Genomic DNA, 17,892 nt, shown 5'->3' on the forward strand with positions numbered 1-17,892 from the left:
TTACCAATCTGCAAAGCAAGAGGGTTGGGTTGAGTGATCCTGGAAGTGATGAGGGAGGCTTTGCTTTCCTCCCCTGGCCTCCTCCCGCCTCAGCCTCCGGCCTGGGGCCTGCCCCTGTGCTCAGCGCATCTTTGTTCCCCTGGCAGCATCCTGGTGAACATGGATGACAACATCATCGAGCACTACTCCAACGAGGACACCTTCATCCTCAACATGGAGAGCATGGTGGAAGGCTTCAAGGTCACGCTCATGGAGATCTGAGGCCTGGGCTCAGCCCCGGAGAAGGAGCCCCCTGTGCTCCTCCTGGAGGAGATGGGCACAGAAGCGGAACCGGAGCTGGAGCCGGAGCCCGGTCCACCCATCATCTCACGACTGCTGTTACACGCCCGCCTCTGGGGGATGCAGGGCGCAGCCAGGACCCACCCGCCCACTGGGGCCTTGGCTCCTTATTTATTGCCGCCTTCTCCAGAGCTTGGTCCAGCCCCACCGGGACCCTGCAGGGCACCGCTAGCTCCAAGGAGATGGCCCAGAGCCCCTCGGAGGGAGACAGCCGGCCGCGCCCCCCAGAGCCCAGAGCCTCACCCCCTTTCTCGCCTCTGCGCGGTTCCCTGCTCCTGACAGAGTGGCTGTGCTTTGGGCAGGGTCCCAGAGGGTCACATGGACACCCCCTTCCAAAGCTTCGAGGCCTTGTCCAGGGAGATGCTGCTCCCGGGAGGTGGGGAGGAGCTCGAGGCGTGGCTGATGTCATGTACATAGTGTGTATAGTGTCACCGGAATATATTCCACCTGTGCCGGCTGCGCCCACTGTCACTGCCTGGCGGGCACGTCCCTGGGCACTCGGGGCTCCGCCCACACCTGCTCAGAACTCACACTGGGCCCAGCTGTGATGGAGCCCAGACGGACTCTGCCTCAGGGGCATCTGGGCGGCTCTGCTGCCTGCCTTGGGCTCTCGAATCCCAGCTCCTCCCCAGCTTCGGTCTGGGACACTGTGCTGTCCTGGGCACCGTGGACACTGTCACGCCTGGCAATTTGCAGTGCACCCTCCATCCCTGGAGGCCTCTTGAAAGCCCAGCCCCAGGTGGAGCCTTGCACCAAGCCTGGCTTCCTTCTGTGCCAGGGACCGAGAAGGGCAGCTGCCTGGGCGGGTGCTGGAGGGCTGGGCGGCAGACTGCCTGAGAGAGGGAAGAACCCTAAAGCTGTCAGCTGTGTAGTGGTTCCTGTGCACCCTGTGACCCAACGCACTGGATCTACGTCGTCCCCTGCAGGCCGACTGAGGACAGGCCCAGCGGAGCGGTCCTGAGCCGTGGGCAGAGCACTTTGTTCTCCTGGAAGCCCCACTGCCCAGACTCTTCCCTCCCCACCGCATGCCCAGGCCCGGAGCCTGAGGCAGCCCCCCGCCAGCCTCGAGGCTGGGAAGGAGCTGAGTGGGATGGAGAGCAGGCGCCGCTTGAGCCTGAGCGGGCTGAGGAGCACCTCCACCGTGTCCTCTGGACCTGTCACCCTCCCCGTGGTGCCACAGGTCTGCGCCCTGGACTCAGCGGTGCCCCCGCCCGTCCCCTCCTCCCCACTCCGGCAACCACACCTGGACGGGCAGCTGGGGCCTAACGGGGCTCAGGCGTAAGATGGACACATCCAGCGGTGGACGGAAATGAGCGCATGCACTCAATGCCCCAGGGTTAGGAATCAGTCTGGACGCGATCGGCAGGCCCCTCCCCTGGAGCTGGGGGCTCCGGAGTAGGGAAAGGACCACATTTGTGGCAGCTGGACATAAGCCACAGACCTGGAAAGACCCGGTCCCTTTGGAAAACTACGCTGGCCCCGTCTGAGGCAAAAGACGAATGGGAGGCGCTTCCGCCTTTGTCCCGAGTCTCTAAGCCGTCACTGTGGGGACCACTGCCAGAACGGAGGTGATGAGGCCGGTGGCACCCGAGGGGGTGGAGAGTGTCGCCCCTCCTGTCCGCCCGCTCCGCGTGCCCGGAGTGCCCGCAGTTAGCTTTGGTGACTCCTTTCCTGTGTAAGTTAGCAGAGCTGTGATCAAAACTCCCAAGAGAAACACTCCAGAAAGAGGAAAGCTTACCTCCTCCTGGTTTTGCCCTTTAATCACTCCCAAATAAATAAATAAGCTTTTTTTGGGCAATCCATAAAAGGTGGGGGAAACATGACGCAAGCGTTTTTCTTCTACATCCTGAAATCGTGTAGGCTTTACTGGTGTTTGGAAATTGGAACCAACAAGAAAGGCAGTCAGGCATCATCTTGGAATTGGTTCCTGAAAGACTAAGGCACATCCCAGGGCAGAAACTCGGGAAGTGTCAGATGAGTCAACCGTTTATTTTCCTCCTTATTTAAAATTATGAAAAAGCAACAGACATAGAGGGTTTGTGCCAAATTCTCAGAATGGTCCTTTCTTAAAGACAAGCATGAGAGACTGATGTACGTACAGTTCGCTCTCACATTAAAAAAAAAAAAAGCAAATGTAACTTGATAGTTTTGTAAATGGGAGAGGGGAAATCTATAAACTATAAATACAGTTATTTTATTTTTTGTACATTTTTAAAAAGAAAATAAATATTCATAAGACTCAAACGGCAGTGTCTGGTGCTTCCGACCCGGGTGTTGGGGCTCTGCCTGCAGGGGGCGTCTCTGGCCACCTGGGGGCACTGGGCCATCTGGGCACCTTCCTGCCCTGGCCACACTGAGCCGCCTCCCCTCCCCAGAGCTAAATGAGGGGCGGGTGGACGACACTGCCAGGCGCCAGTGCGGCCCTGCAGGCTGTGGGGCAGGGGCTGACCCCACCTCTCCCGGCCTCTCATCCAGGCTGGCTGTCCCTCTGTCTAGGGGTGAAAACCAAGCGACCCGACTTGAATTGCACCATGACACCCAGAGCACCATCCCTGTCTGTCTTCGGTTTCCTTGGTGACCATTGTGTCCCCCCAGGCAGGTAGCAACTCCCCTTCTTTCTGTCCACGACCACAGCTTTCAAATCTTGGCCGAAATTGGCCTCCAGGATTTGCCTGACCGCTGGCCAGCGGCGTCTTAACTCCCCTCTTCGGAACCAGGACCAGGGAAGAGGGTGCTGTGGAGGCCCGGAGAGGCCAGGGAGCAGGGATGGGCCACCAGGCTCTGTCGGGAGCTGCGTCCCTGCCTTGGGAGCAGCTCTTCTCTGCCGCTGCTGTGAGGTCATCTCTCCTCGGTGGTGGCCTCCATCTGTCCCTCAGCCTGTGACAACCACAGTCCTTCTGTCAGGTGAACTATGCTCACCCCGTGTGCTGCCCACCGCCAGCTCCCCGGAGAGGGACATTCGCGGGTTTCCTGACCGGTCACCTTGCTGCTTTGTCCTCAGAGCTCCTTCAGCCCCAGTTTCGGTGCCTCTACATGAGGTGCCTGAGTTCATACGGAGACTCGGGCGGGAATGGGAGGGAAGGGGGGACTCTGACAGCCAAAGCACCCGAAGTGGGAGGGCACCCACCACGGACATCCGGGGGCTTCCCTGGGCCGTGTGTGCCCCATGCCCCGCCGCGGGAGGACCTAGCTTTCTGCTCTGTGGTGGCAGAGCTGCTTTGTAGTGATTTTCAGGCCCGGACAGAACGTCTTGTTGAGCTGAGGCACGCGCTGCCCCCAGGCCAAGCTTGCGACTAACTCCTCCCTCCGCCCAGCTGCTCACAGCTCCAAAACTATCACCAGGGTGGCTGCCGGCACCCCGCACCAGCGCAGCGCAGTGACTCCACGACTTCCAGAGCCATCGCCTGGCCAGCCGCACATGAGGATGGTGTGGGTGGCTGGGATGAGTGTGTGGCCCCAGCGTTTCTCCTGTTCGTCACCATTTCCTGGACCTGAGCTGGGAGAAGACGCCACAAAGGACGCCTCCCTGTGCCCCCGGGCCACGCCCAGCTGTCCCAGCCTAGCTCAGTGTTGTTGTGTGCAAGGATTGTCCTAATGCGTGCCCCGGCCCGTGCACTGGGCCCAGCACCCAATGAGCAGCCTCCCAGGCCATGCTGTGCCTGGGCACGCGGTCCGCTTTCCAAGGTGAGAAGCCCACCCGAGCAGTCAGTCACTGGCGAGCCCTTGGCCGGGTCAGCTCCCCTGGGCAGCCATCTTTCTATTCCAGCTGCGTTGGACGGAGTCCACAGACTTGGAAAACATGGGACTCAGTGAGTTTTTTCTCTCACTTCTGCAACCACCTCAAGAACCAGAAAATTCCGGGAAAATTCCAAGCACACCTTAACAGGCAAGAGAGACCGGGGAGTGGAGCACTTCCTCCAAGGGCAGTGCCCTGCTCTCCTTGCTGCCTTGGTCAAGAGAACCAGGCTCCTCCACTGCAGGTCACCTGGGCAGGGAGGGACTTAGCTGGCCCACGACGTTGGCTCAGTGCCTGGTAAACAGGAGCCCTGGATTTGGAAATGTGCCAGCAATCTGGCAGTCCTAGGTGTGCAGGCCCTGCTCCAGGCTGGAGCTCCCAGCCGCCTTCCCGCCAGCACCAGCATGCACAGAACTTGTGGGCACCAGGTCCATCAGGACAGCTGTGCAGTAGGAAGACTCAGCGCCCTCCTGGGCCCCACTGGCCTCGCTCTAGTGCACCCTAAGTGAGCATCTCAGTGGCCCCTGCTCCCACAGCACTGGCCTCCGGGGTGGAGAAAGGGCCAGCGACAGTGGCGGAGCAGTTTGATCTGAATGGTCCGGGCGTGGTCTCTGCAGTGGACTGAGCTTTGCTGGTGCTTGGGCATAGGGGGCACCGAGGGAGGGTGCCTCAGAGCCACCTCCTGTTGTGCTGCTCTTGCACCCCAGTTTGGGCAAGGAAAGGAGTGGGAAGAAAGGGGAAGCCATGCGCACACCAAGCACACTTTGGGGACAGGGCTCCGAGCTCAGCACCCTCCCCCAGAGCCCCAGTCACAACCCCAGTTTCTGGGGTCCCCAGGCGGGGCAGGAACCCAAACCCAGAACCCCCTCCAGCACAGCCCAGCTGGGGCAGCAGCGTGGTCAGGAAAACTCACATTCCAGACACACACAGTAAACAGTCCGCATGCTTTAATGCCAGGCAAGAGCTACACAAAGTCAGCTGATACAGGGCCACTCGATGAGACAGGATTCATAGATATGCTCAGATCACCATAGGACACACTCGTGCCCAGGCTGAGTCGCCAGGATGGGCAGCACCCTCTCGGGCCCAGCAGGGTGAGCAGTCGAGCATCCTGCAGCGTCGCCCAGCTCATGAGCCACTTCCAGTCCCCTGGACACACAAGTGGGCTTCACGGGGGACAGGAGAGACTCCGCTTCCAGAGGTCACTGGACACAGCAGAGACGAGGCCTGCCCCACAGAGTGACAGGGACCTGCAGCCATCCGGGCCTCTGCCAGCTGGCCAGTTCCAGGTCCAAACTCGAATGCATTGGGTCAGATGTGCCAAGGCCTCCTGGGGAGGAGGAAAACAGGCCTGGAGGAAACACAGCTGGGTGTGGGCTCCCCGGCTCTGTACAAGCTCCGTGCCTTCTGGGAGCGGCGGCCTCATTCCCGCTAGAGACCTTGCTGCTGGGGACCCTGTCTGCTGCTCAACAAGGTGCCAGGACCAAGGGCAGGCCCCGGCGAGCGTCCCCAGCACTGACTCCACTCATCACAGGAAGCCAGAAAGAGCTCGGACACACTCGACCCAGAGCAGGCAAAAGTGAAACACAACCCCCAGGCACTACTGACAGCATGCCAGGCCCTCCCCACTCTGGTCTGGTCAGTACCCCACTTCTCCAAAACAGACCTCACTGCTCGCTCCGTGGAGGAGTCGGCAAGTCCTGGCGTGCAACACAAGGAGCTAACACTCAGAGGAACATCAGGACGACTGAGTCCAGGCCTCAGACACTCACACAACCCAGCTGGCCCACTTTGGCCCACCATACACATTTGGGTTTCTGACCACAGCTAGAAGGGACTCAAGCCACACCCGGAAACAGGCGGCTGGGATGGGCACAGTATTGCTTTCCTCGTGTTATACGCCTCTCTCTGTAGCTCCCATCCTACAGGAAGTGGTTCGGCAGCAGACGGGGCCCCTGGAGACCTCCAGCCTTCTGCAAGGCAGGTCCTCACCTTGGGTGTCAAACCTCCCTGGGCCAGTGGCCTGTGAGACTATGTCCTGGCTGGGACCAGGAGTTTGTAGTGTGCATGAGGTGACTAGCCCGAACAGCAAGTCATACTTGCCCTGTCACTGCTGGAAACGGAAATCTGCATCAGAGAACCCGGCGACGGAGATACCGCTGGGTTCCCCACAGCGCACTGCAGGCACCAGACACACTTGTGCCGCCTTCTCACAGTGAATTCAATGACTGCCCCACCTCAGGCCCTGTGAAGGCCGCCGGGGACCAGAAATGTGCTGGGACTGTAGGGCAGTCCCCAGAACTAGGCTGTTTCTTTCAAGTCTGCCAGTGCCCATCTGGTCAGAAATGCGCCTCACCTCCCTCCACTCTCGCCACCAGTGAACCAGAATCACAGCCTCAGCTGCCTCGTAAATGTCACCCTCCGGATGCTGCAGCTGACCCGACTCCTTAACCTGTCCCGCTTCTGTTCCCCAGCCACTGTGACTCTGGAAAACCACACGGAATCAAAGCTGGGCCCTTGTCACGGCCACTGGGAACTTTTATGGAATATATAAAATATACTTGCTGATTGGTACGCTGTGCAAAGACAGATATGAGTTTAAAACAAGACATAGACATTCACTGTGGCTGGCTTACTTCACAATAAGCTACTAAAAACCATCTTCTGTAATTAGATTGTATTCGTGCTTGCTAAACATGCATGTACAAGGCATTACAAGGCATTTACAACACTCAGTTTGGTCTGTAATACCCAGGATTTTATATACAGCAGTCTTTCTTTTTCTTTCTTTTTTAAAAAATCACAATAGGCAACAAGATGGGTCTGGGTTTGGAATATGTTACCCTTTGTGTTTGATTTCTGAAGAAAGTCATATTACTCAAGGAGTGTAAACGTGTGAAAAAGAACAGCTGAGCCCTCTTAGTCCACCCCTCCTCTAGTTGACCTTGAAATGTTCACAGCTTAGAAACTACAGCCTACTGGGGCCGTGAAGTGCGGTTCACGGGGATGCCCTAGTGCCCTGGAATAGCCCCGGCCCAAAGGGTGACCTGTCCTCAGGGAATCCAGCCTCTGGCTCCATCTGTGGTCCCCAGGGTGAGTGCGACAGCAAACCCAGCTGGGTTTGGGCTTTTGAACAAAGCCCCCAAAGCTTGCAGTAGAATCACCGGGCTGGATGGGATCCCCTCCCCTGCCCTCCAAGTCTTAGGTTTTAGAACAGAGACATTAGGATCCAAAGAACAAATAATAATCATAGCTAGAAAGTCACGAAACAATGACACTAGGACATCTGTTCATGCTCTCCACAAGCACACGGGGCTCTGTGTTCCCATGAAGCGTCCACCACCACGACGAAGCTGAAGGCGAGGGCATCACGGGAGAAGGTGCATCCAACTGCACAGGGGACAGCGCCACCATCAATATTGTTTGGCAAAAAAACAACTCATTACACAGAAGAGTGGAAAAGGACACAAGCAGCTCGGGACTCGTGGGGTGCAAGCTCAGAACTGGCCAGCGCTGCTGGGGTCACACTGCAGCAGGCGCACGATGGACGGGTCGCTTTTGGCCCCGCGGATGAACTCCTCCAGGGAGAGTTTTCCTAGGAGGAAGAGCACAGGACAGTGAGCGCAGGTGGCTGCAGCTGCCCTCCCACTTCCTGTTGGTGGCCTCAGCTGCTCCGCTGCCTGCCGCCTCTGTAGAGCCCAGGTGACCGGCTACAGGGGAGATCTACGGGGCCATTTGTTGGTAGCTGTGCCCCTGCCAGAGCTGTCCTTTAAATGCTGGTGACTCGTGAGGCGAGACAGGAAACAGCAGCGGTCACTTGCACTCAGGCAGGCCTGGGGACCATGGGAGCCAGGGACGCTGTTCCACTGGACACCCAGCTGTGGACTTGGCTCAGGGCCGGCTCCCGGCTGACTCCCTGTAGGCCCAGACTTTTCAAGTCAGAGGCCATGGGTGAGATGCAGGCAGCGTCCAGTGCCTCAGCCCTGCTCTCCCTCCGCCATGGGGTCGGGAGACCGAGCACCAAGCTAAAGGACTCACCGAGCTTCCTGGTGCGCTGGCTGCGCTTCCCCTGACCGCCCCACACTTCCAGCCTTTCCCCCTCCTCTGTTCCGCTGCCGTCTTTGTTTCTTTGTTTAAACACCAGTCTCTCCTGGGGAAGCTCAGGACGCAGGCAGCGAGCTCCCTTCCTGGGATGCCGACCCCAACAGGAAGGCCTGGCACTGCCAGTGCCCGCGGAGGGGGGCACTGTCCCGCCCATCTGTGCCGGGAGCCAGGCACCGTGCCGCTGTGCTCCCTGCACCCCAGCCACACTGCAGCTTACACCACAAGTCCGGTAGCTGATGGAACCTCCTGTGTTTGTTTAATCTTTGCAAAACGATTGAACTGTGTGCTGTGAATCCAGGCACATGAGGGAAAGAGGAGGTAAGAGGAGGCCTGCACCCCATGGAGCAGACAGATGGATGCGAACCTGGATTCCAGCAGCTGGAGCCAGGGGAGGCACAGACAGAGGCCGGCTCAGCTGCAGACAGCAGAGATGCGAGGCCGGTAATAACAGCAAGAGCTGCAGGGCTCCAGGACCACCGGCCGGAGCTTCTGCGTTAAAATCAGGCATTGGATTTAAACAGCACTGCCACATTCGGCTGATGAAGTCAGGGTGCCTAGTTAGCCCTGAGTGTCAGACAACCGGCACTCAATTCCTTGGTGCGAGTGTGTCCCAGATGTCACTGCGGGGCCTACTCACAATAAAACTGTCACCGTTAGCCACCCTCGATTACTGGGGCCTCCGTATCGTTTGCCCTCGAGTTGGAATCCAGCCCTTCCCTCACTGGCCTGTGTGTGGGTCTCAGCTGTGGGTGGAGACCTGCTGCCCTCCCAACCCACCACCCCATCCCCGGTGCCTGAGAGAACCCTCTTGTGTCATTGTCTTGGGGCCCGTAGGGGACACCCTGATTTTGTCTTTGAGGAGCGAGCCCCAGCGGGACCCCACCAGCAGCCCCACTCCTACCGTCTCTGTTGGTGTCCATCTGGCGGAAGATCTTTTCCGTCCTCTTCTCCGGGGTGGACTCGTCCTCAGGCATTTTCATTACGGAGGAAACCATCTTGTAGATGGCCTGGGGACAGAGGGACAGGGCCATAAGATGGACATGCAGGTGGCACATACAGCCCTGCCGTCAGCCTCCAAGTACACCCAGCCGCAGGGGGCTGGACGCGTCCCTGTGATTCAGTGCAGTGACAGCTGGCAGGAAGAGCCACATCTGCTGTGTCTGTGGACACTGCTGAGACACAGGGTCCCAGAGCAGGGAGGGGACAGCTCCTGCATGATGCTGCTGCCACCAGAGCCAGGATGTAGAGGTCACCCATTGGCCCCAGAGACCTCGGGGCCTGCAGTGGTGTCCATACGGCCTCAGAGGAGCACAGGCACCTGACAGGCCCCAGGTGGATGGCTGGTGCATCCCCATGCTGTCCCCAACACCGAGGCTGTGGGTCCCAGTCCTTCCCTGCAAGCTCCCAGATACCCCAAGGGGGAGAGGATCCGCCCTGGGAGTTTGGGATTAAGATGATTTCACAATCTCAGCCCAAACGAGGCTGTTCACATCTGTGGAATTCCGTGAGCGAGAGAGGCCGCTCTGAAGCGGTTCTGTGAACAGCGCCAAAACTGGCTGCCACCTGCGGCCTCCGGGGCCCAGGGAGACCTCAGAGGCCGGGGAGATGGGTCTTTCCCAAATGGGAGGGACCAAGAGGCAGGGAAGAGAAAGGAAGAGGAGGGAAGGGGAAGTAGAAAGGGTAAAGATGTGTTTTGTCCCTGGGCCAACACCACAACGAATGGAATCATTACGTCCTACAAACCCAGACTGACGAAAATAAAAATCTCAGAAGGAAGTTGGTGTTTGGGAAGAGTAATGTTGTCACTGTGTGTAACCCCAGATCATGACTTTGCTAATCACATTGGCTTTGGGCACCTTAGTCCTGGGGAAAAGCTTCAGAAAAAGTATATTTTGCCAGGAAGTGGGGAGAAAGTTCCAGAACCTTGTAGAGTTCTGAGTCCAGCAAGGCCATGGAGAGCTTGGAGGAGGAAGGTGGCGGAAGGAGGCAGCCTGCACATGGGAGAGATGGAGGGAGGCCACAGGGACTCTGGCAGTTAAAACCTTCACCCTGCCGGAAGTCTCTGCAGTGTCCTGGACAGGGAATAATCCAGTCTCAGCCAAGAAGACAGGAATGAAAGTGAGAGTCAGCCAGTGTGCTGACCCCGGGCTCACTCAGCCTTGGAGACCCTTCAGACCAGCCCCTGAGTCTGTCTTAGGCGAACCCAGGCCCCGTGAATGGCACAAGAGCCTCCCTGTGAAGGACCCAGCAGGAAGGTCAGGCCTCAGGGCACGGCCCTGCATGGGCGATGGCCTCATGGAGAAATGCAGGCGCAGCCGTGTCCCTGGGAGGCACATCTGTGCTGCTCCCCAGCCCTCCGGTCCAGTCTGAGCCATCGTCGGTGCCAGGGCCGCAGTGCCATGGGCCATGAGGGGACACCTCAGTGCTCAGAGGAGCCGGGGCCGCACAGAGAGCTGAGGTGGGTCAGAGAGGCCCAGCTAACGCCTTGAAGTCTAGCACCCTCGCCTGGGGTTTCTTTGCTAAGCGAGGGGCTTAGCAGTAACCCCTGGCCCAGGCAAACCGGAATCCGGGGCACCACACACCCTTCAGACAGCATCTGTGTGTGGTGAGTTCCGAGCCCAGGGGTCTCGGGACCTCAGACACCACACGGGCCAGGCGGCAGAGCGCAGCCTTGGACGGCACAGCTGTGGCCTGGCGCTGGGCTTGCTCTGCTGGAAGTCTCGAGGACTCCATGCAGCACCACCTGTCCTCGGCCTTCTCTGGGCCTGGTGGCTCCTTCCCCTGCGCGGTCCAGCCTGTGGAAACCCTATCACCGGCTGCTCCAGGGACCTGCTGTGCCCATGCCTGCCCCATGGGGGCTTCCCCAGGCCAGCTGCTCACAAAGACTGGTCGCCAAGGCCCCGATCTCCCTGACACACACCTTGTTTTCCTGGACCGGCAGCTCTGTTCACACTCTTCTCTACCCAAGTGCTCCACCTGAGTCCTTCCCTCCCCTCCGTCAGCTCCTACCCGAATGTTAGGGCAGGTGAGAGGTCGGCCTCCTCCAGGAAGCCTGCTGTGCTCTTCCATCCTCTCACAGTGGGCAGCAATATCCGTCTCCCACCCCAGTCGCCTTTCCCCGTGGTCTTCTTCTTCTCTCACCTTTCTTCTGTTCTACAAAGTTCCCCCTTTAAACTGGGTGTTGTGGTGCACACCTGTCATCCCAGCACCTGGGAGGCTGAGGCAGGAGGGTTGTGTGAGTTCCAGGCCAGCCCGGGCTACTTAGTGAGTTTAAGTCCAGGTTGGACTACATAGTAAGACTGTCTCAAAAACACAAGACAAAAGAGTTCCCCCTTTATCTCCTGTATTTATTTTGTTTCCATTCTTTTTACTTTTCCTCCTTTTCTCTCAATACGTGTAAGTAACCATAGTCACATGAAGCCCCTAAAGATTCTTGATCCATCAGAAGTTGCGTCCTCACCCCAAATGCTCCCTCCGTGCACCCTCAGCCGTGCAGGCGATTTCAGGGGCTCACCCGCGGGCCCCAGGTTGGAAAGCCCTCGTTCTTAGTTGGCCCTTCACTTCCTTTTGCCGTTCGCCCATCTGTCAGCGTGTACTGAGCTGCTGCTGCTGCAGGCCAGGCTTTCCGGGCGCTGGTGACAGGCGTGGCCACAATCAGCAGGAGTGAGTGCAAGATCTCTGCAGGGTGCACCAAGGAGACGGGCCAGGGCAGGGACCGGGACACCCAGGGGAGGCGCCTGTCTCTCCCATAAGCAGCCCGAGGATGGAAATGGTATTCGTCTGACTTTCGGGTTGGTGGCCCCGCACCAAATCTACCTCTGCTCCTTTCTTTCAGGCAGAAGTGTTCAGAGAATTAGACAACAGTCATTCCTAATTTATTCCACAATTGCTTCCTGTCCACTCTGGGGCAGAGGCGGGGACACAGCAGTCTATGGGCAGATGAGCTCTCACTTCTTTTCTGTCTCCCACACCCTTTAGAAAAGGACCCAGCCGCCCCAGACTGCAGACCCAGAGCGCTTGTTTCTCAGCAGGCCCTGCTTAGGTGGGGGAGTCACTCCAGGAACGGCTTCCTGACTGTCATGGGCGGTGGCTGGCACCTCGGGCACTCCCGTGGGAGCAGGACCCGCTGGGCTGGGCCCGCTTTGCAGCTCTCATCCCGAGGGGGGATTCAGCTGCCAAAGCGGCCGGCCTGAAGGCGTCATCCTGCCACTCAGGGCTGCGTAGGGGAGCCGCGTGCTGGGAAGCTAAGCTCCCGAGCAGCACACAGAGCAAGGCGCAGCGCACTTCGGCCCCGTGGTGTCCCGGGTGGGCGAGTGGCCAGTGGCCTCCCAGGACCGCACTGGGGCAGCCCTACGATGGGCGCTGACAGCCACACAAGTTCAAGATCTGGGGCTCCATGACACAGAGCAGAGAGACACCACCCAGGCAGCGATCTGAAGCCAGTCGTGTATTTTATTAGCTCCAGTTTTTCACCCAAAATTTAATGGGATTAAACCACGAAGAGGCCAGGCTACTTCCGGGCTTTATTTTTAGCAATGTCAGGGAGAGGACCAGCAGGGACATCCTGTTTTTAATTAAACATGAAGCATCCTATTCTTGTCTCTGGGTAAACACAGGATTGGGACACCCAGGAGCCCAGCAGGCTGGGGACAGCTCCCAACGGGCAGGGCCCCTGCCACCTCCCTTGTAGTACATGGCTTTCTTTTATCCCCGAGGGAGCAGCCTAGAAACCTGGAAAAGGAAGGACCCACACTGGAGCTGACAAAGGCCATGGGAGTCACCGAGGCCAGCCCCAAGTCCAGAAGTTAATGGTACACATTTCCTCTGACAGAAACCAGATCGACTCTTCTCACCAGAAAATTTAGGGTCTTCCAGAGGGGAACCAGACCTTCTAGGCTGACGGCAGACTAAGAACAAAAGCAGCGGAGCAGCACTGAGCTGTTTTTAGATTATAAAGATAAAAAACAGCACCCTGCTTAGGAGAATTTATATACCAGAAAAAAAGAGGGGAAAATGCCATGAAAATCCTTTTTGGGACAACTTTTACAACACGGTCATCATCCGTGTATCTGGAATGGCATGAATACTTTCTCATTCAGAGCCAGGAGGTTAAATGAAATTGGTAATTTTTATAATTTCACAGTGTTCTACTGAGGTGCTTTAAAAGTCATCATGCAGTTCCCACCCCTTTTCCTTTTCAATCAAAAAAGTCACATTCTCATAGTAAGTTTCATATAAGGCTTTACTAGGAAAAAACAACCCTGCTTTTTGCTGCTAAAATTAGGGTTTGGATCCACAGAACCACTTCGTGTTTTCTTCCCTTTGTAATGCTACAATCCTTGGAGGTAATGATTCAAGGATTTGTATGCTGACTCATCCTCCCATGCAATAGCTTATTGTTTAAAAGAACCCATGGTGCCCTTCTGACATTGAAGAGGCACAGAAGTCCAGGAAGGCCTCAGAGTGGGAAGAGCTTTCTTCTGCCAGAGGGATCTCGTGGCAGAGTCCCGACCTGCTGCTCCAAGGAAGGAAGTCTGTGGAAATAAAGATACAGAGCAATGGCGACAACCCTGCTGAGGATGCTGTTGGAGAAGTTTCCCCCACAGCTCTTTCCAAGAAATCAGTCTTCCAAGATGCTGGGGTACCAGAGAGAGCCCATCATGAAAACCGCTGAGGTGCTTTGCCCTCTTTAAGCAATACAATGCTCAGGGCATATTAAAGGCGGGAATTCTGCCCAAGACACCACTGGATGCCTCTGTAACCCAGGGCTTCCCAAAGGGTTTGATCCTTTTGTTGCAATACACCTAAGAAGCACTTGATGAAACTCATACCCCGCAAAGGGCCTTTGAGCTGGGATGGTCTTACTGGGTTCTCTCTTCCCCTGGCTCTGTTCTCTGTCCTCCCTTGTACAAATCAGATAACCCATGCTGTCTCTATAGGACATCTGTTTTCCTAATAGTGTCAGAGTTTCCTCAAGACAGGAGAGTCTTATGCACTGGTGTCTTATGCTTTGGAGTCTCATATTTGCTTCCATCAATGAATCCTTGCTGGCTTTATGGTAAGCATGAGGGGCAACACTGCATCCTTCAGGATCAGCGAAGGACAGCACAGTCTCATCTTTAGGGAGCTCACAGTCCAGGTGGCAGAGGGACAGGCAACTGGATGACTACACTAAAACAGAGCAGAGGTGAAGGAGTAGGGCTGAATCGACCTTTCCACCAGAAGCAACAACAGAGTCCAAAACACAATCTATGTAAAACAACAGTTTTCAAGACATTTGCACATCAAGCAGCAAAGGTCAGTGATACTTGAGGAGTTGGAAACAAGGCAGGCAAGCAGCGTGGTAACCCAGCTTACACCTTGAAAGAATTTCTACCTGCAGGACCAGCAGGGGAGCCCACGGGGTCCTTGGGGGACTCACTGACTTGGGGGGCAGAGCTGAGAGTCTGGAGAGATCAAGTGGGCAGTGTTCAGAGCACAGAGCAAAGGAGACAGAGAACTCACCTGTGTTCAGGGGAGTCCGGTGGGTGTGAGGAGACTACCGGGGAGAGTGCCTGGCCCTCACACTAGGGGATGTTCGTGGGGTGCTGTCTCCTCAGAAAACTCTGACCTCAGGGGCAGGGAATAATTAGTACATGGTGAGCACTACTTGGTATCACATAAGGAATCTTAAGAGCTGGACCTAGAAAGTGCCAGCTGTTTCCAAGTAACTCAGAGCAAAGCTTAAGGATATTTATCAGACTACAAAAACATCTAACAGGCAACATGGTAACATTCACACTGTCTAGCATCCAACCTAAAATCACCAGGCACAAAAAGAAGCAGGAAAACACAACTTGGAAAATAAAATCAATCCATCAATCAAAGTGGCCCAGAACTGACATCTGTTAGGATCAGTAGACAGACATTTCAAGAGACAGAAAAACTGTGCTCCGTATGTGCAAAAAGTAGACATGGATGACATGAAAAAGACCTAAATCAAACTTCTAGCAATAAAACCTACAATGTCTGAGGCAAAAGTATACATCATGAGATTAATGGCAAATTAAGACCTTACAGGAAAAAGGTGAGTGACTCAGAAGACTTACAAAGAAAAATTACCCAAAACATGAAACAGAGAATAAGAAATTTATAACAGAACATCAGTGAATGTGTGATAACTTCAAAATGCCTAGTATATATGTAATGAAAGACCCTGAAGGAGACAGAGTGAGTACTGAAAGATCTTGGAAAGTATAATTAGTAAAAACATTCCAAATTTCATGAAAACCCAAACCCTCAGATCCAAGAAACTGATAGACAAAAACCTACCAAGCAAATTACAACCTACCAAGCCCACTGAAGAAAACACAGAAAACATGTATATTCTTCCATAAAACTTACACTTCAATGAAACTTGTAGTCAAAAATCTTTCCAATAAGAAAGGCTCAGGTGGCTTCCCTAGGGTATTCTATTAAATATTTAAGGAAGAAATAATACCAATTTAAAGAAGTACTGCCAGAAAATTGAGAAGGAGGGGTAGTCTTCAGCTCATTTTATAAAACCAGCACCACCTTTTACCCACATAAGATGTTACCATTCACTCTACAAGCCAGCATTGCCAAAGACACCAAGAAAACTGCAGACCAACATCTCTATAAACAGAAATGCAGAAATGCTAAACAAATTTTTACTAAATAAAATGAAAGCACTCAAACTGGAAGAAAAAGAATTAAATGCCCTTTATTGACAGACAATATAATTGTCCATACAAAAAATCTGATGGAATCTACAAAAACAAAGCACTCCATTGGAAGAAATAAACGAATTTAGTGAGCTTGCAGGGTATGTGGTCAATGTGCAAAGACTCATTTTATTTCTATATACTGAAGCGAAATAAAGAAAGGCTGAGGCAGAATGAGTGCGAGTTTAGAGCCAGCCTGGGCAGCTTGTTGAGAACCAGTCTCAAAAAAAAAATTGTTTTAAAGGGCTGGGGATGTAGCCCAGTGGTAGAGGGCTTGTGTAGAACACATGAGGCTCCAGGGTTCAATCCCCAGCACCGCAAAAAGAAAGAGAATAGATTCACAATATAATTTAAAATACTATAAAATATACTAAGTGGTTCAGATAAAGGGTATGGAAGCCTGAAGCACAAATTGTCGGTAATATAGGTAAAAACAGCTAAGTGGAGAGACTAACCAGGTCCTTGGGTCGGCAAAGCCAATACTGTTAAAACGTTAGTTCTTCTCAAATTAATCCATGGATTTGTTGCAAATCCAATCAAAATCCCAGTAGACTTTTTCTTTTTTTGCAAAAACTGGTAAGCTGATTCTAAAGTATATGCGAAAAGAAAAATTACATAAAATAGCCAAAACAATATTGAAAGGGTAACAAATTAGAGGACAAACACTATCTGATTTGAAGACTTATTATTTTTATCTCTAGAAGTCAGAAACTTTTTATTCTTCAAAAAGTGAAATGTATCATCTTCAACTTTCTTTTTTATCATGAATTAAGTTTACTGGTATAATTTAGATTATACACGATGATCACATTCATTATATGGAATTTGTACCTGTACGTGACACATCTTGATTCATATTTCTCCCATTCCTCTCCCTTTCATTTCAAAGCTGCAGTAATCAAGACAGTGCAGTACTGCCAACATAAAAGAAAATTAAATCAATAGAAGTGTAGGGGAGGGGTCTGTCGGCAGGGTGAGAATCGGGTGAGGGCCTCATTAGGTCTTCTGGCTAATCCTGACTAGCAGGAGTTAAAACTTTACAAGAGAATTTCCCCTGGGACAAGGGTAGAGAGAGAAAAAAACGGATATGAAAAAAACACCAAGATAGCATGGGTGGCACTGGAACCTACCCAAGGGAGAAAACTGACAGGCAGACTGCGGGGGAAGCCAAGCACACAGAGCCAAGCTAAGCCACTGTGCCCACCTCTAACAGTAGGCAAAGTAGAGTGGGGAGGGGTTGGCTTTGGGGAAAGCTCTTATACAATACACACTCACACCTGTGCACCAGCACACACACACACACAGACACAGACATGCTCTACGGTTACCATATTCCTACAGTAGATCCCCACACGCCCCCTCACTAACTTTAAGCTAACCATGAATAAGGCATCCCCTTGCCAACCATGTGCCCACCCAGGGATAGATGCTGTCAAGAATGAACAAGCGGATGGAAAGAAGTTACACATACAGCGCCAGAAGAAGTGGCTTGGACAGGGTGCCCAGAAGCCAATTGAGTCACAGCAAATTCTGGGTAGGGGAAGCATCTCCAACCCCCCGTAAGGGAAGCCAGGGAGAAAGGCCCCTGGGGATCCACTCGTCCACTGCTCCCTACTCAGGCCCTTATCCAGGTAGCTAGCTAGCCTTTCCTTTTCACTCTTTTCCAAAGTGCCTTCCCTCCCTTAAACTCTGTATCTTTAATTTGTCACTGGTACTGAGTTAATGACTCTGTGAGCTGCGTGACCCAGTGGATCAGCGGTGTTGGTCCCTAGACACAATGGAATAATATCCAGAAACAGATCCACAGCTACATGGGCAGCTGACTTTCAACAAGGTGTGAAGGCAATTCAGAGGGAAAAGGATACTCTTCAACAAATGATGCTAAAACAACTGGATATTCATACACAAAAAAGTGAGCTTCAACAGATACTTCACAACATATCTATTAAAAAATTAACTCAAAATGCATCATAGACTAAATGTAAACCC

At 54.0% G+C, this 17,892-nt stretch overlaps 2 protein-coding genes across 10 annotated transcripts in view; one reads left to right on the forward strand and one right to left on the reverse strand.

Moving 5' to 3' along the window:
* Nucleotides 1-6,981, forward strand: part of Grhl2 (grainyhead like transcription factor 2) — a 136,404-nt gene extending 129,423 nt beyond the window's left edge. For all 6 annotated transcript variants that reach the window (XM_087190752.1, XM_004850226.3, XM_004850227.3 and 3 more), the window contains one exon: nucleotides 147-6,981. In XM_087190752.1, coding sequence (XP_087046878.1) covers nucleotides 147-261 — 115 coding nt within the window. In that variant the 3' untranslated portion in view covers nucleotides 262-6,981. The remainder of the gene's footprint in view (nucleotides 1-146) is intronic.
* Nucleotides 5,008-17,892, reverse strand: part of Ncald (neurocalcin delta) — a 383,940-nt gene continuing 371,055 nt past the window's right edge. For all 4 annotated transcript variants that reach the window (XM_087190755.1, XM_004850229.4, XM_021262740.2 and 1 more), the window contains 2 exons: nucleotides 9,081-9,186; nucleotides 5,008-7,670 (listed from right to left, as the gene is read on the reverse strand). In XM_087190755.1, coding sequence (XP_087046881.1) covers nucleotides 7,573-7,670; nucleotides 9,081-9,186 — 204 coding nt within the window. In that variant the 3' untranslated portion in view covers nucleotides 5,008-7,572. The remainder of the gene's footprint in view (nucleotides 7,671-9,080; nucleotides 9,187-17,892) is intronic.

Source organism: Heterocephalus glaber, unplaced genomic scaffold (assembly GCF_053883595.1).
Source record: "Heterocephalus glaber isolate CG9 unplaced genomic scaffold, H.glaber_assembly_v1.0 deba00001556, whole genome shotgun sequence".
NCBI lineage: Eukaryota > Metazoa > Chordata > Mammalia > Rodentia > Bathyergidae > Heterocephalus > Heterocephalus glaber.